Source organism: Lissotriton vulgaris, chromosome 6, assembly GCF_964263255.1.
Source record: "Lissotriton vulgaris chromosome 6, aLisVul1.2, whole genome shotgun sequence".
NCBI classification, from domain to species: Eukaryota; Metazoa; Chordata; class Amphibia; order Caudata; family Salamandridae; genus Lissotriton; species Lissotriton vulgaris.
In genome coordinates this window covers 63,859,988-63,882,346 of record NC_141694.1, presented here as the reverse complement: position 1 = coordinate 63,882,346, position 22,359 = coordinate 63,859,988, and the positions used below count along the sequence as shown (strand labels likewise).

The 22,359-nt window shown below is 46.3% G+C and overlaps 1 protein-coding gene across 1 annotated transcript in view; it reads left to right on the top strand.

The window, feature by feature from the left end:
* The window catches only part of LOC147706789 (exportin-5-like), a 1,247,062-nt gene that overhangs the window by 141,947 nt on the left and 1,082,756 nt on the right, over positions 1-22,359 (top strand). The window contains exons 6-7 of the mRNA XM_086925922.1: positions 4,884-5,069; positions 14,669-14,745. Of these exons, the coding sequence (XP_086782048.1) occupies positions 4,884-5,069; positions 14,669-14,745 (263 nt within the window). The remainder of the gene's footprint in view (positions 1-4,883; positions 5,070-14,668; positions 14,746-22,359) is intronic.

Below are 22,359 nucleotides of genomic sequence, written 5' to 3'. Positions count from 1 at the left end.
CTGTTTCTTCCCCCACCCCCGCATACCTTATTTCTTTCTAAAAAACCCTGACCTTTCTGATGCTGCAAGCATTAAGCACACTTTAATGACCCGATCAAGCCCCTTGGACTTGCATCCATTACACTCTACAGATAGCTCTGTTCATCCACCCCACACAGGTGCCTACCACCGCAGTAATCAAGATGTCTCTGCTTCCATCCCCCTGGGATATATTCTACAAGGCTCTATTGCTAATTTACGTAGGCACAACAAGCATTCCAACTCTCAGCCTGCTGTAATTGCTGGGGTTCTTTCTTTTGACTGGAGGCTTCCCCCTGGTAACTCCCTAATGGCAACATTGTACTAAATGAAGACAATTCCCACTTACTCACAACATGCTGCTCTCCTAAGCATTTCTGTCATTTGACTGTTTAGCCAGGGTTGTGACTCTCTGAATCAAAGTATTATTTGTGTGTACTATAAATACTGGTGTATCCAGTCCTTCTGAATCCATAACTCTTGATGTTTGGCTACAGCTATCAAGCAGAAAACCTTTCTGACAGAAATAAGATTTTGAAAAAACACAAATTTGGGGGCATACTGCCCAGTGTTTAGCAGCTTCCGCTAACACTGGTATTTTGTATTTTTTTTAATCTTGGCATATATCGGCCTTCGTTTAGAGGTATTTTTACGCTTTCGGCTCATTCTTCTGGACTCCCTCCATGCCAAAGGTCACATGTTCTATGGGATGTGAATCACATTTTCAAGTTCTAATCCATAGCAGTCTGCCTCCATTCTCATCTTAGCTCCCCGTACCTTCCCTGCAGTGTTATTGTGCATGCCACCTAGAACCCCACGGGGTCCGGTTCGAGGAGAGCGTTAGGTGCCTAGCGGGTGTTTGGCGTTGCAGGCGGTGTGCCATTGTCGCCACCACCCCCCTCCTGAGACCCATGAAGTGTGGATCTTTTAATACACAAACCACATGTTCACTAATTTTGTTTGAACCCCTTTTTTCTGGTTTGTTCTTTTTGCACTTGTTTTGACACATAATTCTGTCTTTTAACTTTCACGTCCTCTGGCTAGGGTAGGCCTTAGCGCGCCTACACCACCGAGGTACACAATTACATGGTCCTGACGAATGCCCAGTAACATCCATACACCTAAAGGGCAGAAACATGTTGACCCCGTTGTAATTTAAAAGGGGAAAACACCCAACACATTAGTTGGTACATTTCCCTACACATACTTTTAACCAATACCCGGCTAACCACGGAATAAAGTTTTTTGTTTGGTAAAGCTGTCTGGTATTTTTTAAACTCACTTTTTTGCATACTTTGTCACAAAAAAACCCCGCTCCGCAGTAACCTGGCGTCTCAGCACACCAGGGAGGCATTTGGTTTCTCCTGGTGGGCCCAATGATGAAGCATGTCACCACCCAGGGTGGTGAGTGAGGGCTTACAAGAAATCCCTGGGAAATTCCTATTCAGGTTGATTTGACTTTTCCTGTCTCTGTGCTGGACACTACGACCCCTGTGTGGGCACTCTTTTGTTGTTTGTAATTACTTCCCGGGGGACCAAGAGTGCCCCTTCCCTCTCTCTCTCGTTGTTGTTATTATTAAATATGTAGATGCTCAACATGAGGTCTGTTCCCAGAGTAGTGGTATGGGTGCTAGGATCTAATTGGAACACTTGTTTATTTTTTCTTCTTTCTTTTCTACATTTGTTGTCCTGGGGCGTCAAGACAGTTGCACTGAAACTGAATAACCAAGTACTTCCTTTTATGGCTTATTTTCTTATAGTTGAGTAGACCAGGCTTACTCATGCAAGTAGAGTCAGGTTGGAGACTCTGAAACCGTGTGATAAATCTGATAATGGGGAATAATCTTGATGTGCAGTCTGTATTTTACTTTTTCAAGGAAAATGACTTTATTACAGGTAAGTAAAGGTCTACCTAAAATACAGATAGGTATTTATTATACCTGCTGCTCAGCCAGTGTGAGTGTAGAGTGGAATGTTGGTGCATGGTGATGCATGGAATGTTGGTATGTATGTATAATATGTATGTATAATAATATTAGTAGAGGGCAACTGTCACTCCGAGGAGCATCATGGCGATATGGTGGGCCAAAACAAGATTCAGCTGGTGTCCTGCAGGTTCAGATAAGTGAAAGAACTAGGGTGTCTGGGAATCTGAAGATCCAGGTTTCCAGGGATTTCCCGAAAGTTGGTTGTGTCTGAGAGACCCAGAGGTGGATGGGTAGAAAATTCCAAGATTTAGTCCCTAGGACTGCCACTGATTTTGTCACCTTTTGAGATGTAACTGAAGCTCTGAGGTTGGCCGATGAGGATCTGAGGATGCGAGGTGTCACTTACAGTTAAACTCTACTTTGGTCCTGATGATCCAAAGGCTCTGTAGGAGATTACCAAGATCTTAACAAGCGAGGCGAACGCTCTACTTAATAAATAAAAAATGGCGAGTGGGGTGAGAGCAGGAGGAACAAGTGCAGCGAACGCGCTAATGAAAACCAGATGGCGGCTGGACTAAGAGCGGAAGAAACGCGCGCGGCAAATGCGCTAATGAAACAGATGGCGCCCACGCTCCTAACCGCAAGCCATAGGCCGTGGGTGGAAACATTTTCTGGGAAAGGTGGGGCATGCACCCGCCTTTGCCCAATTGTGTGCTGTCTTTTTTAGAAAGACGCATGCAAAGACGAATAGAAAAAAAGAAAAACCCACATGCACAAGCGTGTAAAAGTCCAGAGCGATTCCAAGAAGTCGTTTTACTAAAGCTGCTCTAGGCTCGACCTAAAAAGGACTTCATTTATGGATGGGCAGCCAGTGTAGGGATTTTAAAGCTGCTGAGGAGCCTCAATGTAGTTTTAGGACTATGTGTACAGCAGCATGTTAGACTATCTGCAATTTCTTCAGGACAGACTTATTACTCCCTGTATATAAGCTGTTAAAGTAATCAAGTCTACATGTAATTGGGGCCACTGCCTTTCTAGCCACGCAAGGTAGTAGGTCAAAAACGTTTAGAGAGACTTTAACAGGTAGAAGCGCATGCCGGCCACCAAGAGTGCTTATTGATGGAAGGATAGCGAGGTATCGCATTTTACACCCAGATTTCTCACTATATCTACTGTGTCGGGTCGAGGGGGGATATCTTTAGGCCACCAAAGACTAGGCAAGAAGGTTTTTTTATCGAGTACTAGAATTAACGGAGTATCATCGGCGTAGGAGAGGCCTGTCTGAGAGAGTCAGTTGGGGTATGGGCTGAGCAGCTGGGAGGCCGCTCATGGTGGGGCTCATTACTATAGCCCTTAAAGGTAACTACTTAATAAACCATCTTGTGTAACCTACACCTGGACTACTGGACATTTTCTGTATTACAACTGTATTATAAACAAAAGGATTATATCACTGTCTGGGCCAAAATACCCTTCAAATATTTTTCTACCTCTTGAGCACTAGGTGCTATAATTTTGTTGAATATTTAGCCAAGTGGGAAATGTTTTTAAATGTTGTTTTGTTCTGCTGCAATCTGGTCTCTTTCAAGGTACTCTGACTCAGAGGAGCTATAAAACCTAATCCAACTCTTTATATTCAATATGCAGACATTGAGTTTCAACTTCAGTCACTGTAATGTGCCTTGGGTTGTACCCTGCTAGGAAAAACAACTGTGCCCAAACACTAACCTCTCAAGAATTGCTATACCAACACTTGACTGGGTAGAGTGGGCAGTAGTTCGCTTTTAAATAGGGTTGTACTTTGCTATGGAGCCCTCCGTGGACTTTAGTGATAGTCAAACTCACTGGTTAAAATCCATCAGCCCCATTTAGAAAATTTACAAGAAAAAGTACTGCATCTTTCCATTGCTACAGGGTTGCTTTCATCCCAACACTCAACGTATCTCTGTATCCGGAGTTCTCATATTTTCAATATTTTGATGTTTGGTAATTGTTCTTGGCTGCATTATAGTTACTTGGTAGATGGGAACAAACCACAAATAAGTCTCCTCCTGAACTGCTTGGCCATTTCCCCACTTCACAGGAACAGAAGTAACCTCTGGCTTTGCTGAACCTCTTCAATGAAGGGCAGCTTTTCTCCTGTGGCATAGTGAGCTATGTTGATGTACCCAAAGTAGACCGGCTCCTCACAGCGGCGTTGTTCTTCTTGGTTTGTCGTAAGGATCTAACCAATAAATAATCAAGAGTAGCCTACTTTGTGCTGCTTAGGCAGTCTCATAATTAGATCAGGCTCTAGTTACAAGAAATTCATCCAGTGCACCAATTTGCTGGTTGGGTTTCTGTATTCCTAGATACTTTGTGAGTTACCATCTATGGGGTTTGTCTCGAAGTTAAGACACATTTTGAGGAATTCTCTGGGCCTTTCACCAAATTTGTACCAAAGTTATTTCTAGTCTTACTCTCCTTCCCATAAAAGGTACTACACAGATCAGATGATGCCATTGGCCCACAACCCAGATACTGGCTCCTCATCTCTCAGAGATTCTGAAGAAACCATAGGTGCCAGCACTACAACCACCACAAACCATAGGATGATGGAAGGCATTAGGGTCCTTGAAGGATCAGGTCGGCTACTCTGCCGCTGCCCATTTGTATTTACCAGCCTTGGGGTGCAATTCATTGGAACTCTTTTAATGCTGTTACCCACTCACGTGCTCAATGTAGCATAGGTTTGGAATCCTGTCTCTTTTATGGAGTATTCATTGTGGGTCTGGTGTTTTTGTCAGGCCTTGGGACACCTCTGCCTCATTTGATTGAAGTGAAGAACAAACAACATCTGAATAATGACTTTGTTTTAGGTTTTGGAATAATTTTTCACATAAGCACCTGTTTTTGTTTTTCTGTACTAACCTTAATGTGTCTTTTTCTTACACACAGGCCAAGCAGTGCCACAAAGTTGGCATTGCAATTCTCAACACCCTGGCAAGCTACCTTGATTGGGTGGCAATGTACTATATCACAGACGATAACTGTGAACTCCTGGAAATGCTCTGTTTACTCCTCGATGAGCCTGAAGTGCAAATGGAGGCAGCAGAGTGTCTCAACATTGCTATTGGCAGAACGGTGAGTGATTGATTGTGTTAATGGAATTCCCAGGACTTAAAAAAAAATAATTTTATTTTGCATTTTCAGAAACTAAACAAGACGCCCAGTGCATTACCTATTGAAGTAATATATAGTACATGAAATGGAAAGATCGACCCGCCTAAGACAGTTAACGTTTATGAATAACATTCACATATAATTTGTATATAGAAATACATTATCTCCTTCATAAAACCCCAGTAAGATGGTGTCAACCAGGTGTTTTTCTGATGAGCCACCTTTATTTTCTGATTGGGACATAATGTGCATGTCAAACTCCCATAGAGGTTTAGACATGGTCATTTGGTGCCCATCCGCTCTTTTAAGGAGTTGTATTTAAGTAGTGAAAGGGCACCATAGGACCTCAAACCTGACCACTCCATCCCGTACAATTGCAGTTAGTTTTTCCATAGCATATAGTGACCATATCTTTCCCCGCCACATATTTAAAGATGGGGGCAGAGGTTGTTTTCACATCTGTGCCACTCACACCAGCGCTGCCAACAGAAAGTGAGTAAGCAGGCTGCACCGTGGAATTGTTGAAGGAAAGTCAGTCCGCTCCTGGATCGCCCCAAAGCACCATGAGTGAATCAAGCGGCAGTAAGATATTTGTAATGACCGTTATTGTAGTTTGGATCTCCACCCCAAAGAGATTCTCAAGTGGCAGACCATCAAGTGTGTAGAAACGCGCCTCCTTCACCACACCTCTTCCAACACACATCCGAGCCTCCGAATACTTTTGAAGGTCTGACGGGCTCGAGGTACCAACGAGCATCTTAAAAGCATTTTCATTGTAGCGAAAGCAAATTCAGGATTTAGTAGCTCTCTGCCATATGGCACAACATGTGTCACCAGGGATTTCGATATCAAGTTCCCTTCCCCATTGCAGAACATAATCATGCTTTTTAGCTGGGAGGGAATGTCAGGACTTTTAATCTTGTTTTATTGTTACTTCCGATTCACAATAGATGTCCAGATAGAAAATGAAAAACCATTTTAGTTAAATCTTTAAGAAAATTATTAACCGTGTATGTTGGGAATTATCAATTGAATACTTGTTTGGAGAATAGAAAAGATTGTCCATGAGAGAAATATTTATGTTCGAGGCATGTGGGCTGCTGAATTCATATCGGTGCATAGATCGCCGCCTAGTGTTGGGTCATGATGATCGCACATTGTTGTCCTGGAAGAGTCTTCGAAGTATCACGAGATAGGTGGCTCCTCCCCTGGACTATAGTGCGCATGGGCATCGACTCCATCCTCCAGATTGTTTTTTTCCGCCATTGGGTTCGGATGTATATTGGTTCACTCTAGTCGGGATCGATATAAAACTTTCTTAAGGCCTTTAGCTTTTCGTCGGTATAGTCTTGCGTTCGGTGCCCGATTCTTCCAGCTCAGTTTCGAGCCGGATTCCAGAGAGCTTCGTGCTTTCGACGCTGAAGTCCCAGTCGACGCCAAAGACCTTATAGACGGACCATCATGGAACGGAGAACATTCAAGAGATGTCCCGTGTGCAACTCCAAGTATCCCCACATCGACGTCCACCCGGTGTGCAACAAGTGTCTGTCGCCGGATCATGATGAAGCAAGCTGCATGGCTTGTTCCCGATTTCGATCCAAGAAGACTCTTATGCATAGTCGCGCTGCGCGCCAGGAGGCCCAGCAGACTGCACCGGCGCCTGTGAACATATTCGATGCCGGGGATGATGAGGGAGCTGACCGGGAAGTTAGTGAGAACCTGTCCAATCCCTCGTCGGAGGTAGACTACAACTACGACGCGGACGTTGAAATGCTCGAAGCGGAAGAAGTCGTCGACGAGGTAGGAGACTACGATGGGGCTTTTGGGGCCATGGAAGATAGCTCGAGAGAAGAGCTAACTCAAACTGACATTGGGGCCGAAATGCTTCAAAAGGCTCAGGTCGAGGGATCGCCACTAGGCCTTACCCAAGATCTTCCAGTGGGTTCTACGGCCCGCCTTCGGGCTCGGCTACGGACATTGCTATTGAGTCTCACCCTGCGAAATCGAAACCGAAAGTGAAGACACCGGTCTCGACGCAAGTGAAAGCACTGGTGCCCCCCTCGAAACCTAAAGTGCGTATTACTTTGGTCGGCTCAAAGCCCTCGGACCTGTCGGCACCGCCGAAGCAAAAGGGCGTTATCGACCCGAAGAAACAGCTCAAGGGCGTCGAGACGAAGTCTGGCACGCAGAAGACAAAGGTCAAGGCAGTCGAGCCGAGCAAATCGGCGCCGAAGACGGTCGACACCGACAAAGGGCTCGGTGATCCGAAGGTTCTCGAGACTCCGCGTCGACAAGACAAGGCCAAGAGCGGCCCAACCCACGAGTCCACGTCTAGTGGTGCCTCAAAGGATTCCGTCGACTCGACGCAGCCGTCCGCCGCTTTCTCCAAGCAAGTGGCAGACTCCCTGAAGCGCATCAAGGGCAAGGCCTCAAGTGTCGGGCCAAAAGATCCTCCACCTTCGAAGCCTGTCGATAAACCTCAGAAAGAGTCGACGCCAATTCACTTCATGTTGCCGCCGAAAGTGGCGCTAAAGGCTTTCGCCACTAGGATGGTCACCAAATCGTGCCCGAAAAGGTGCCCTCGGTGCCGAAGTCGACAACGGTGGTCCCGGCCTTAAAGCATCGACAATCTTCGTTGGAAGAACAACAAGAACATTTTATTGATGCCGAAACAGGCAGGCTTTCCCTTCATACGCGGAAAATTGCCCCAGAACAGCCAATGGAGTCCTATAAAATTCAACTGAAGAGGAAGAAGGATTCCACTTCGACCCCTGTTCTTGTGGAACCAATTTCTCCACATGGCCAAGATGTCTCACCCACTTATTCAGATGTGGACACTGGGGAAGGTGATTATGATGAGTACAGCTATCCTGTCTACACTGAGCCAGATGATACCAATGAACCCTGGGCAGCTGCTGCTGACCCAGGTGATCCTCAATCTACCCCAGACACTCAGATGTATGCTGTAAAAACGTCGCCTACAGAGGATTCAGCTCCGTTTAATGCCCTCATTGAAAGGGCAGCAAAAAATCATGACGTCCAGCTCCATGCTGACCCCATTGAAGTAGACTTTATTTTTGACACCTTTTCCGTCTCAGAGAGGACTGTCAAGACTCTGCCTATGTTGAAGGGTGTCTTGAAGCATGCTGGGGAGATCTTTAAAGAGCCTACCAGAGCCAGGGTAATAAACCCTAGGATTGAGAAGAAGTATAAACCGGCACCTGGTGACCCTACTTACATCAAGCGACAGTTGCCTTTGGACTCTTGTTGTTTCTAGTGCCCGGAAGAGGGCTAATTCACAAACAACGGGTGATGCTCCTCCCCCAGATAAGGAATCTAAGGTGTTAAGGCATCAGGGAAAAGGGTGCCAGCTCAAGCGGCCAATATCTGGTGCATTTCAAATAAACTTCTAGCAAGGAATGACAGGGCACATTACGACACACTGGAGACCCTGTTACAGCACCTGCCAGACGAATACAAAGAGGCAGCTGAAATGCTCATCCAAGAGGGGAAGCTGATATCAAATGCTTCTATTAAATGTGCACTGGACGCGGCTGACACTGCGGCCAGAGCTATCAACACTAGTGTCATGCTGAGACGGCCTGCCTGGCTCAGAATCTCAGGATTCAAGCCGGAGATACAGACCACCATTCTTAATCAGACAGTAAACCCTGATCATCTATTTGTCCCAGAGATGGACACCACCTTGGAGAAAATCAAAAAGGACACTGAAACTGCTAAGTCCATGGGGGCTCTGCAGTCCCAGCAGTTCAGGGGTGGTTCTTTTCGTCGCTCAAGCACTAGAGGTGTTTCCAGAGGCCTGCTCTCCCAAACCACACAGTACTATAAAGGCAAAACGCAGACCACGTACATTAAACCAAGTCGAGGTGGATATCGTGGAAACCGCGCCAAAGGCAGAGGTCGTGGAAACAACAACTCCAGATCCTCCGCCACTATCAAACAGTGACGCCTTGTCACTGCCCCTCGACCATGCAACACCTGTCGGGGGAGACTTCAACAAATCCTGCCAGTCTGGAAGTCCATCACCACAGACAGGTGGGTCACACCGCTTATACAATACGGTTATTGTCTGGAGTTAACATCCACTCCACCCAACATACCCCCAAGACACCGTCCTATGTCCGCCGAGCATTTGCACTTATTGCAGCAGGAGGTCCTCGTCATGCTGCAAAAAGGGGCAATCGAGCTCGTGCCTGTGAAAGAAAGAGGCACAGGAGTTTACTCACGGTACTTCTTGATACCAAAAAAGGACCGGTCCCTCAGACCCATACTGGACCTCAGACCCCTCAATCAGTACATCCTATCGGAGCACTTTCACATGCTGACCCTGCAGCAAGTCCTACCGTTGCTCAGTCAGGGGGATTTTCTCGCAACTTTAGATCTGAAGGATGTGTATTTTCATATTCCGCTACACCCGTCACACAAAAAATACCTCCGGTTCATCATCCACAACCAACATTACCAGTTCAAGGTTCTGCCTTTTGGGGTCACCACGGCACCCAGGGTGTTTACGAAGTGCCTGGCGACGGTGGCAGCACACCTGAGGAGACAAAATATTCACGTCTACCCTTATCTGGACGACTGGCTCATCCAGGCAAAGTCGGCCCAGCAGTGTGCCGCCCACATGTCCCACACCATTCACCTTCTTCACGATCTGGGATTCTCACTGAATTACCCAAAGTCCCACCTGCAACCCGCCCACATACGGCAGTATCTGGGTGCGACAATAAACACTGGCAGCCATAGCACAGCCGAATTCAGTGAGGGTCAGCAGCATTCAATCGCTGATACAAAAATTCAGACCTCAACACTCGTTCCAGCACGAGTGTTCATGCAGTTGATAGGCATGATGGCCTCCTGCATCTCCATAGTGCCGAACGCTAGACTAGATATGCGTCCGCTTCAGGAGTACTTAGCACGTCAGTGGACTCAGGCTCACGGCAGTTGAAGGACCTAGTGTTGGTGAGCGGTCGGACATACAACTCTCTGCATTGGTGAAATCCACAAAACCTTTGCAAGGGATGACCTTACCAAGACCCTGTGCCACAGATCATCCTGACGACGGACGCTTCTCTCCAGGGATGGGGAGCTCATGTACTCCTCTACACTGTGCAGGGACTATGGACACCACAGCAAAGGAAGATGCACATCCATGTTCTAGAACTGATGGCGATCTTCCTGGCACCGAAAGCCTTCAAAGTACATCTGTGCAACAAGGTTGTGTTGATCCGGACGGACAACATGACGGCCATGTACTACATTCAGAAGCAGGGAGGAACACACTCTCCACAGTTGTCTCATCTGGCTCCGAGCATGTGGAAGTGGGCCATTCAGAGAAACATTTTCCCCATGGCAGAACACCTCCCAGGCAAGGACAATCAGATGGCGGACCTGCTCAGCAGGTAGAGCCACCAAATGCACGAGTGGGAGATACATCCATCAGTACTCCACCCGTACTTCCAAAGGTGGGCTCATCCAGAGATAGACCTGTTCGCCACAAAGGAGAACGCAAAATGCCAAACCTTTGCCGCCAGGTTTCCACACCCACAGTCGCAAGACCATGCGATATGGATGAACTGGTCAGGCAAATTTGCGTACGCTTTTCCCCCAGCACCTCTAATACCGCTGGTGGCACGCAAGCTGAAGCAGCACTTGATGACTCTCATCCTGGTTTCTCCGACGTGGGCTCGCCAACCATGGTACACCACGTTTCTGGAACTGTCCGTGGTACCGCATCAAAGGCTGCGCTTCACACCCAGGCTTTTGACGCAGAGCCATGGCGACATTCAGCATCCAGATCCGCAACAGCTCAACCTGGCGATCTGGCTCCTGAAGTCTTAGTTTGGCTACCTCAACTTACCTCCTGACTGTATGGACATCATCCGGGAGGCAAGGAAGCCCACCACCAGAGCATGCTATGTGGCGAAGTGGAAGCGGTTTGTCATTTACTGTGCAGACCACAACATTAACCCGCTGGATGCATCTATTCAAAACATCATTTGTTATCGCTTACATCTGTACAAATGTAATCTGGCCTATGCTTCTATTCGTATACATTTATCCGCAATAGCTGCTTATCTCCAAAACAGACAGCACCTCTTACTTTTCAGGGTGCCTGCCATTAAAGCCTTTCTGGAAGGACTCAAACGAGTCATTCCTCCACGGACTCCACCAGCTCCAGAGTGGAACCTCAATGTGGTCCTCACCAGGCTGATGGGTCCCCCTTTTGAACCACTGCATTCCTGCGAGATTCAATTCTTGACATGGAAAGTGGCTTTCCTCATAGTGATTACGTCGCTACGATGAGTTAGTGAACTCCAGGCACTAACTATCCAAGAGCCATTTATTCAAATTCATTCTAATAGGGTGGTGCTTTGCACTAACCCTAAATTCCTTCCTAAGATAGTGTCTCAGTTCCATATCAACCAGACTATAGAACTACCTGTGTTCTTCCAAAATACAGAGTCGCTTGCGGAGAGAATGCTCCACACACTTGACGTCAAAAGGGCCCTAATGTACTACATTGATAGGACCAAAGATTTTAGGAAGACTAAACAACTATTTGTTGCCTTTGCACCACAACACAAAGGTAACACCATTTCCAAGGCTGGTATAGCCAGGTGGAACGTTAAATGTATTCAGATCTGCTATCAGAAAGCCAAGTGCACTCTCACCATTCCACCACGGGCCCACTCCAACCGAAAGTTGGGGGCCTCCATGGCTTTCCTTGGAAATATTCCTTTGGAAGACATATGTAGAGCAGCCACATGGTCTACCACACACACATTTACAAAACATTACTGTGTTGATGTGCACTCTAAACAGCAGGCAGCTGTTCTAAAAACACTTTTCCAAACTGCTGCAGCTCGCACGGGCGGCCGCCGTTGATGGAGGGACTGCTATGTATTCTATGCACAGATATGAATTCAGCAGCCCACATGCCTCGAACCGAATATGCTACTTACCAGTATGCATCTGTTCTTGGCATGTCGGGCTGCTGACATTCATATCGCCCGCCCTCCTCCCCGGCGCCTGTAGCGGCTGCAGCATTCACACATACTTCTGGCATGGTCATCATTCACTTAGTTTCACTCCATCTTGGCCCCAATGGCTAAAAACAATCTGAGGATGGAATCGATGCCCATGCGCACTGTAGTCCAGGGGAGGAGCCACCTATCTCGTGATACTTCGAAGACTCTTCCAGGACAACAATGTGCGATCATCGGGACCCAACACTAGGCAGCGATCTATGCACAGATATGAATTCAGCAGCCCTACATGTCAAGAACAGATGCATACTGGTAAGTAGCATATTTGTTTATTTTTAGGTGTTTCTTTATATGGCATCCTCAGCATGTTTATTGTTTCTACAAAAACAGCAAGCTGATGGTTAAAGTGTTTGAATTAACCTCAGCCACTGGCGGTTGCTCAGGTCAGCATTCCAGCCATACTTCTTTTGTCCGCCCTGCCACTGTAGACAGAGGCCTGCCGTATGCAAATAAATACTGACCTTGCTAATTGTATGGTCACTTATTATGCAATTCAGAAGCTTTGCATTTGAGAACGCACTACAAACACTTCTTTTTGAGTGTCAAGACGTAGTCCACAAACTTGAGTTATTGCTAGGTTTCTTATTTTGTGTTTTTTGGGGGAGAACTTGGGTGATGTGTATGAGGGAATGCCTCTTTTTTGCATGACCTTTTAACTAATGATGCTGGTTTGAGACTCTGAAAGTGCACCGGGACCTGCTAACCAGCCTCCAGTGCCAATGCTCTAACCCTTAAAAAGTATATGTTCAGTTGAGCGACCCTCATTTGGCACTGGCACCCATACCTCGTAATACTGCTGGAACCAAAGAAGGCAGAAAAAGCACTGCCCCTGCTGAGTAGCTGGACTGCTCAAAGGGAGGCTGCACTAAGATGGACCACACCTGCTGCACCCTAGCGCTCACAAAGAGCACATGGCCTGCACTTGTGGGTATGGTGATTGAGACTCCAAGGTCTGAACCATCTCCCACTTGCCAAGGACCTAGTGTCTACAAGGACTATTTGGTCTAGTCTCCTGTTGAGCTACATGCCCACAAAAGGAGACTGCTTGTAAGTGTCCAGTTGTACTGCTGCTGGGCTGGCTTACCTTGTCGATACTAGTGCATGCTGGAGGACTGAGCCCTGACCCGTGCCTAGTGGTCAGACTGCCTCCGCTGCCCTCATTCCGCTGAAGAAAGCAGAAGAATCCTGAAGGAAACCTCTTGCTATAAAGCTAGTTGACCAGTCCAAAGTAGTCCTGCACTGGACCCTGCTGCAGCATTGTGAGAGTAAGTACTGAGGCTTACGCAACCACCAATGTTCCTAGGCCCAAGGAGTGGCCCCCAAAGGTCTCATCACCTCACAGCAATCGCATCCTTGGCATCCTGTATCCCTTGCATCAGGATCACTTCCATTGACCTCTTTGGAGGTCTGAAGGAAGTATACAGAAACTGACTTGTGACTGGTCAAGACCACAGGTTACTGTCCTTCTGGCCCTGTTCGGTCACCCTGACAAGCTCCTCATCAGATTTGGCCTGTCAAAATACATGTTAAGGACATTCGCTATGTTGAAACTTCACTCTAAACCTCAATTGCAATAGATTACTAGGAGTTACTGCCTTTTTGAAATACAGTGATTTAAGCTTTATTTAAAAATACATATCTTCGGTTGCCTTTGATAGATGTTTGTCATTATGGTGTGGAATTAAAGATCAAAATACAATCTATATTCATAAATTGTTTGGTTCATATTGTATCTTGTTTCTTTTTTATAAACTGTTTTGTGACTTCTGAATGCTTAACGCATGTTAATTTGCCCGGTCAATAAATGGTGTTTCTAACCAACCTAACTGGACTTGAAAAAAGAGTGTAATCCTATTACATGATGAGGTCTCACAGCCACACCACATAATAATCCACTTTCCTACAATGGGCGCATCATTGACTTTTTTGTGTCTGACCTAGAGACTGATTTAGCTGTCTCGCTCGCTACGTGTACTCAAAAAAATTAATAAATGCTAATAAACTAATATGTGCATTCTTAGTTGGGCTTTGGGAGAGCTTCCTTCATCACTGGTCTATTCGGCTGTCATTTCAGTTTATCCCACAACAGTAAACCGCATGGGGCAGTGTGTCAGACCACTTCAGTCCTTGGCTGTTTTGCCCTGTGAGTGATGACATTTTCCCAGGTGGCTATTTGCCCAAAAAAGAAGTGCACGTTATGGAGATGGTGGCGCAACTGTACTTCATTTTCCACCATTTATTTATCCATTCCATTCTTTGCTTTCTTAATTATTATTTTCTTTTTTTAGCAACTCTTCAGTTTCATGTTACAGTAATTGAAACCCAATAGAACCTTTTTTCTTGCAACAAATATCCTATTTCCCTGCGATACGGATTAAAAATGTATCTGTTCCTAAGTATGTCTGCCTGCTCTCGTTCCTATTTTTTATTTTAAATAACAAGTTAAAATGAATGACTACTATTTCTGCATTCTTTATTTTTACTCTTTAGGGAAAGGTGGAACAACGGAAGCTGCTCCTGTTCTTGTTTCAAGAGATCCCCATGCATTATATCCTGAATTCTGCAAAGTGAGTACTCCTTTTTATTATTGAAAAAAAAAGTTTCTTTTTTTTCTGGAAGGTTTTTATTGATTTTTTTGTTTAAGTATATAACATACATGCATTGCATATTAGATGGATACATTCCGGTGTAGTGATTGCATATGCAGAGCATTAGGCAAATGCATACATATTGTAATCAGAAGGTATGCAGGTAAAAGTTTGCATATTGTCTCAAGACAAAGATCATGCCTTAAAAGAGAAATAGAACATTTAACAGTAGAACAGACCTGGAATGATTGTAAAAGATTAACTCTTGTGTTAGTCGGAGGAGGGTTTCGGAGCACATAAACCGAATTGGAGAGCCGTTCATACCAATACTCCACGTATATAACAAGTAATGTAAATAAGTGTCCGGAGGAGTGGAATATCGGATTGAGTGTTCAGTGGGGTCTAGTATCGTCCTTAAAACTGTCGGTCAAGTATTAAAGTAAATTGTCCCTTAAACCCACATTTGGACTTTTCTGTAGTGCTCTTGCCTCTTTGCCCAGCAGCACAGTCAATTCTGCTGTGGCCCTAACGCATGACCATGGATTGGCAAATAGATACCAGTGGTAAGGCTGGTGTCTTCCACTTCATGATGATAGAGCACCTTGCCAGTTGGAGGGCCAGGTCAATGAATTATTCGTGCTTTGGCAAGTTTAGGGCGCTTATACAGACAAATTGTACAGTTCTGGAAAGTGAGTTCTCTTTGACCCATCCTCTGCTTAAGACTTGGATGTAAGGGAAGTAGTGGTCAGATCCATTGGATGCAGACACTGCACATGCACCTTCCACTTTAAATCTTTAAATGGCCTTCAGCACAGCAGGCCACACTGTGATGCTGTTGACTGGCCGTGGCTATAGCTTATGTGTAACTCTGGTCACTCTACCTTGTTAAAATGCTGCAAATCATGATGAGGTGGAGTACTTCAGCACTGTAGGCCACAATGTGATGCCGTTTTTGGCCATGGCTATAGCACATGTATAACTCTGGTCACTCTGCCCTGTTAAAATGCAGCAAATCATGATTGGGTGAAGTCTACTGTCAATATTGGGCTGTACTAAATTATTTTTCAAGGCTGTCTACTGCTATGCTTCCCAATTAAAACAAAACAAAACAATTTCATTGCTTTTTTTGGGGTTAATATATTTGTTCAGAGTTATGGATGCATTACAATATACATCCAATCAACCTATACATTGGGCAGCAAAGGAACTGCATATTAAATCAATTGTGTAACCAAAGCATTAGACGGAACCAGAATCTCGATTGACAACATTCCACATTAAGTGTCGATTTATGGTATACATGAAACACTTTGAATATCTCTGAGGGGAGGAATGGGGACGTGAATTGGGTGGGTTGCAGTAAATGTGGTTGTAAGGTTTCAGATGGTAAGGAATTTCGGGATATACTCCAGCTCAAGTATTTAAGATGGTCTAATGTTGTCTTTGGCGTGTTCCTGGAAAGAAAAGATCAGTAAGTCCCATGGTGCGCTCACAAAGTCCACATTGTGGCCTCCTTCCTGCGCAGAGTCAATGACTCCACCATTACCTATTAAAGGACTGCTGTGCACCAGTGTAAGACATGGACTGGAGAAGAGATTTTCCATTTCATGGTGATCGAGCATCTGGCCAATAAAAGGGTGATATGGAGAAGTGTGGCTCACTGGTTAGAGCAGGCAGACCCTGAAGCAGAGGTCAGACCCGGGACCAGGGTTCAATTCCCGACGCGGCAGGGTCTTGAGCTCAAATGTCCATGGACTCGATAATTCTCGCTTCGGTGCCTGACCTAATCATGGGTTCACACTCTGCAACTCTGGGCATTAAGCTTGCTTAATCTCCACAACGGCCCCCCCGCGGCGGGATGCCTGGCTTTCACCTTGGGGATGCCCTGTAGGGGCTATCTCACAGGGAAAAGCCAGGACGGGTTCCCAAGGCAAGAGCGGAGATACCCCTTCGGGGGTCGATTCAGGCGCTATATAAGAAACATAATAATAATATCTATTAACCTGTTAACAACCTTGTCTGTTCTGGAGTTTTTAGTAAGCCCAAGAGATGGTGTTCCGGGGTTAAAAGTCCCCGGCGATTTATTAAGGAGGTCAATATGGTGAACAACTCATGCCAGTAAGAGGATACAACTGAGATGGGCGTAAACATATGTTTCATGTCTGCTTTGGGAGCAAGGCAGTGAGGGCAGTCTACACTGGCAGCAGTGTAAAATCTTTTGGGGCACATGTAGGCATCAAGTATGCCCAATATAGTTTATTGAACTGGATGTATTGTAATCTGGCATCCTGTGAAACCTTATGTGGGAGGGAGAGGTTTTCTTCCCATTCTTTCTGAGTGAGGATATGCCCAATTTCTGTGTCACATTTGGCGTGGAGATGTAGCAGAGAAGCTGCAGTGCGTTCTGGTATTGCTTTAAAAATCCATGAGCAGTCTATGGCTGGACTACATATGGTAAGTGGCTCAGTGTCAATGATATTCCATGCGGTGTTGAGTGCAACCGGGACCTCAAGGTCACTAAAATTTGGCTGTGAGAAAAAACCTCTTTAGGCATAAGTACCCCCTACCTTTTCCCTGGAAAATGATGTGATTTGGCATATAGTGTACAGGGTCCCTGCCAACCAGGTCCCCTATGTCAATCTTCTTCCCTAAAACTGTTCCACAATTCGCTTATCATGCCAATGTAAGTCCCTGGTAAATGGTACCCTTGGTACCTAGAACATACCACAGGATTGGCACAGTACTTAAAAGGGAAGCATCAAATGCCTGCAACCCACAGCCTCTGCTGCAAGCAGCAGATGGCAACCCCCGGTTTAAACTCCCACTTTATGTGGGAAAACAGACGGGAACAACTAGGAGGAATTAGAGGTGTCCCCACCTCTGCCAACTCCACCCCGAAGGCGATGCTGGTACTCCTCCAACATGGTTAGAATTATGCACTCTCCTACAGGAGGGTGGCATAGTTGAGGGTTTAGAAACCTCAGCTAAGGTGCCCATTGGCCCTACCTGTCACACCCTTAAAACACCCATAAATCTGGTATTTAGTTGACTCCCCCAGCCCCTGAAACTAGTTCCTGCTGACCTAAGAAGGGTGAAGAAGACTGTTGATGCCCACTGAGTTGGCCCCAGCCCTACCAGCCTGTTTTCTGCACTCGAAGATCCTGCGAAGAAACAATGCCGGTCATGCAGTCAGCGACCTCCACAACCCCTTGGAGGACGGTCTGCCTTTGAAGAAGACCAGAACTCACGAGGACAGCAGCTCTGTCTACAAGAAAGCAACACAAAGGACTCTGGGGCCCTCTGGATCTGTGATCCCTGACCACTCTGCAACCAATGCCACTGGCCAGTGTCCAGGTGGCCCACAGATCAGAAAAGGTTGCCAAGTGATCCTGAGTCCAAGTCCAGCGTTGGCTGACCCCTCCTGGACTCCAAAACGATGCCTACAGAGTGAAGTCAAAGGCTCCTCCCCCGCACGCCTTACCCCCCTGCACCTGGCTCTTGAAAGCGAAACCCTTTGTCAAAGGACACTCCTGCACCCGACCCACCCCTTGGACCTTGAGGAGCTCGAGCGACTATGTCTTTACGACCTACATCATCCCATCTTACCTCAGCTGTTGCTGGTTTTCTTCATACAGCCTCCAGCTTGTTGCCTGCAGCCTATTTCCCAAACGGAGTTTCTCCATTGAAGTGCATTGGGCGCCCAACACCGTCTTTGCATACGGCTGCCCCTGTGCGTGCCGCTGATGGTGTATGTTTGGTGCTGCCTTTTGGCCCTCCCTGTTCCTAAACTTTCAAATCTTGAGCCGCTTTACTTACCTGCGAGTATTGTGTCTTCAAGCACCCCGGTTCTCCTTTGGGTAACATTGGATGCAGCGCGAAAACCAGGAAGGTGATTAGATGACCCTGTCTGCCGCGATTAAATACCGGTTTGAAGGATCACGAATTTTCACACAGAATACACCCTAATTGATGCACGGACCGGTACACAGAGGTGAGTAGCCAGGCTAACTCAATCCAAGGGACTCCGGTAAAAACTCCCTTTTGCTTTTGACTACTGTATCCTTCCTCCCCCAATATTCAGTATATCTTCGGGCTCGTCCAGCTTCCTTGATTCATGCTGTGAACTTCGCCTGCTAGCAGCCCAAACCTAGACGACGCACCCACTCCCCTTGGAAGCCAAGAACCCACTACAATCAATGGGGATTAGACCGCCCTAAAACATGAAGCTCGGCCGACCTGCAGAACTCCCATTTGATTTCACCTTGACGACCACAGAATTCAATTAACACCTCCAATTCCTTGAACCCCCAATAGGAGACTAAGTGTACTGTTTACCAAAATGATAATCACATCGGAAGGACACCGTTAGCCTTTTAGATTAACATATGTGAGCAGGACTCCCACTTCTCACCTGGAAACAGCGCCTCTGTTTGGCCTCCTAGGAACGTATTCTTATCCATATCTCCATGCATGAAGTTCAACACCACCACATGAAGCACCATGTCTCATCCCTTTTCCTCCTTAATTTTTTGACCCCCAGATAGAGATTTCAGATTGCTCACTTTATGTCCTGAAGATAATCTTAACTAACTAAAAGATTGAAACGCCGTCGACCCTTACAACAGAAACCCCTCAATTGTACATAATTATTTGGAGTCCATTTTGTTGTCAAACTGATGTTTTTCTTATTTCACTTTCACTCTGTCACAATACGCACCTTCCCACTAATGTGAGCACCTGATCGTATTCTCGAAAACCAATATATATAAATAGCAAATAAACCATATAGGTTTCCCTACAATCCTGCTCCTTTTTGATTAAGTGTCTAGTCTAAATTGAACGCACTCTCTTCTCAAACCCGTGATACACATAGATATATAGTGCTTGTTCTGGACCTAATAAGGCCAACCCTGAATCATTTTACTCCTTAAACATGGTTTCCTTCATACAGCCTCCAGTTTGTTGCCTGCAGCCTATTTTCAAAACGGAGTTTCTCCATTGAAGTGCATTGGGCGCCCAACACAGTGTTTGCAGAAGTCTGCCCATGTGCCGCTGATTGTGTATGTTTGGTGCTGCCTTGTGGCCCTCCCTGTACGTGCCTAAACCTTCAAATCTTGAGCCACTTTACTTACCTGCGAGTAGTGTGTCTCCAAGCTCCCCGGTTCTCCTTTGGGTAACATTGGACCTGATCTTAAACTTTGACTTCCGCACTCGGCCGCTCCTGTGCCGCTGGTGAAGCAGTGTTGTGCTTACCTGAACCCTGCTCTCTGCTGACCCTGCAACCCAAAGACTGGATTTGTAAGATGTTCACTTATCTGTAAAACCACATTATTGTTTTCCTCCATAGGCTAACATTGCAAGACTGAAAATATCTCAGTGTCCACTTTTGAAACTGAAACCAATTTCTATTTAATAACGTACTTACTTACCTTTTTGCGGCGATCTTGGTCTTAAAATTAATCTTGAGCAAAGCTTTTTTTTTTATTGGTATGGATCTCTTTTTTGAGTTGTGGGTTATTTATTTCCCATTGTGTGCTCAACAAATGTCATCTATGCCTCTGTGTTAGGCCTAAGGCAGGTCGCCCGCACTACAACAAAAAGAGCACTTTGGGTTTGCATGGAGTCCTGTACACTTCTAGGGGAATCTCTGGACTCTGTGCACTGTAAAATCACCTAGTAATGTATCCTATGCAGAGCCAGCTTCCTAGATTAGTGGTGCAGCTGTGGGGTATAAGACTTGTCATTTGTTGTACCTTTTGATCAATAAGTGATTTCACAAGAGAAAATCCAAAATGTTATTTTGAATTTTCAATTTTTTCCCCAAATGTATTTAAACTAGTGTTAGGGCCTTGGTTAAGTCCCCACTGTTTAGAAATTAAAAATCTGTAAAGTAGTTAGGCCTTGCTACTCCCATGCAATTTAATTTAATAAAAAAAAAAAAAAAAGCTGGTAGAAAGCGCGGTGTCCCTGAAGCTGAGGCCGCGTTCATCTCAAAAGTAATAAAATACAAAAAAGCGTTGCCATTGTGTGACTTTTAAAGTTAAGAGTGGCATAGCGCTCAATGTGAAAAACAGCCGCCATTGTCCTGGGTGGGCGTGCTGCAAATGCAAGAAGCATCCGCCATTGTTCCCATTAGTTAGTTAATAAACGAAATAGTGCTAACGGACTTAAAACTGAGACTGTGTAACAAGCCAAGTAAAAGGTTCCGTGGCCATGGGAGGGTACAAATGAAGACAAGGCGGAACTAAGGAGGGACTAACAAGCCTATTTACAAATCAGAAGCCAGCATTTACGGAAGTCAGTGACATAAGCCAATGACAAATATGGGCGGAGAGTGGACGGTGCTTCCATTGCATACTCCATTACAGCATGCCTCGCAGAGTGAGCAGTACATGTGCGCTGCCACTAGGCCCGACCATATAAACCTAATTTTCGAAGCAGCAATTAGTTAAAAGACAAACTGACATTTGTCAAGATACAAACAAGATTTAATGGTATCTTTATTGCTCATTCACTTTCTGATTGAACAGAACACCTGGTTCGAGGCATGTGGGCTGCTGAATTCATATCTGTGCATAGATCGCCGCCTAGTGTTGGGTCCGGATGATTGCACATTGTTGTCCTGGAAGAGTCTTCGAAGTATCACGAGATAGGTGGCTCCTCCCCTGGACTACAGTGCGCATGGGCATCGCCTCCATCCCCAGATTGTTTGTTTCCGCCATTGGGTTCGGATGTGTTTTGGTTCCCTCTGTCGGAACCGATAGTAGTTTTACGTTTCTACTTGAGACCAAAAGGTCTTTAGGCTGGGCGTCGGTATTGTTTCGTTCGGGTTATCTTATTCTCAGCTCCGAACGCTTCCTGCCCCTCCGCGTGCTCCCGGCGCGGACGGGCCTACTCGACGCTCCAAGTTCCTGAACATGGAACGGACTCCGTTCAAGAGGTGCCCGGTGTGCACCTCCAAGTATTCACACCTCGACGTGCACCCTGTGTGCAACAAGTATTTATCACCGGACCATGACTAGGCCAGGTGTATGGCCTGCTCAAAGTTCCGGTGCAAGAAGACCCTAAAGCATCGTCGGGCCGCTCGACTCCAGGCCCAGTTGTCGGCGCCCCCTGCGCCCCCGCCGGACAACATCTTTGAAGCATTTGAAGAAGACGAAAATGTCTTTCAGGTTTCGGACTCTAGCCCTGCGTCGGAGGGAGAGGACTACGACGCAGAAGATGAGGCGTTTGATGAAGCCGGCGACGAGGTAGGGGACGACGATGGGGCCATTGCCACCGTGGGGGATAGCTCGGAGGAAGAGCACCCCCAGACTGATTCAGGGGCTAATCCCCAACATACGGCCCAGGTCGAGGGATCGCCTTCGGGCCTTACCCAAGACCTTGCTAATAGTCCAACTGCCCCGCCTCTCGGCCCGGCCGCGGACATTTCTGAGGCGCCACCCCCGTTGAAGAAAACGAAAGTGAAGCCATCGGGATCCACACCATCGGTTTCGAAACCGAAAGTGAAAGCTCCACTGGTGGGACAGAAGGCTCTGGAGGCGTCAACACCTAAGAAAGTCAAAATGGCAGACTTGAAAAGCCACGCCAAAA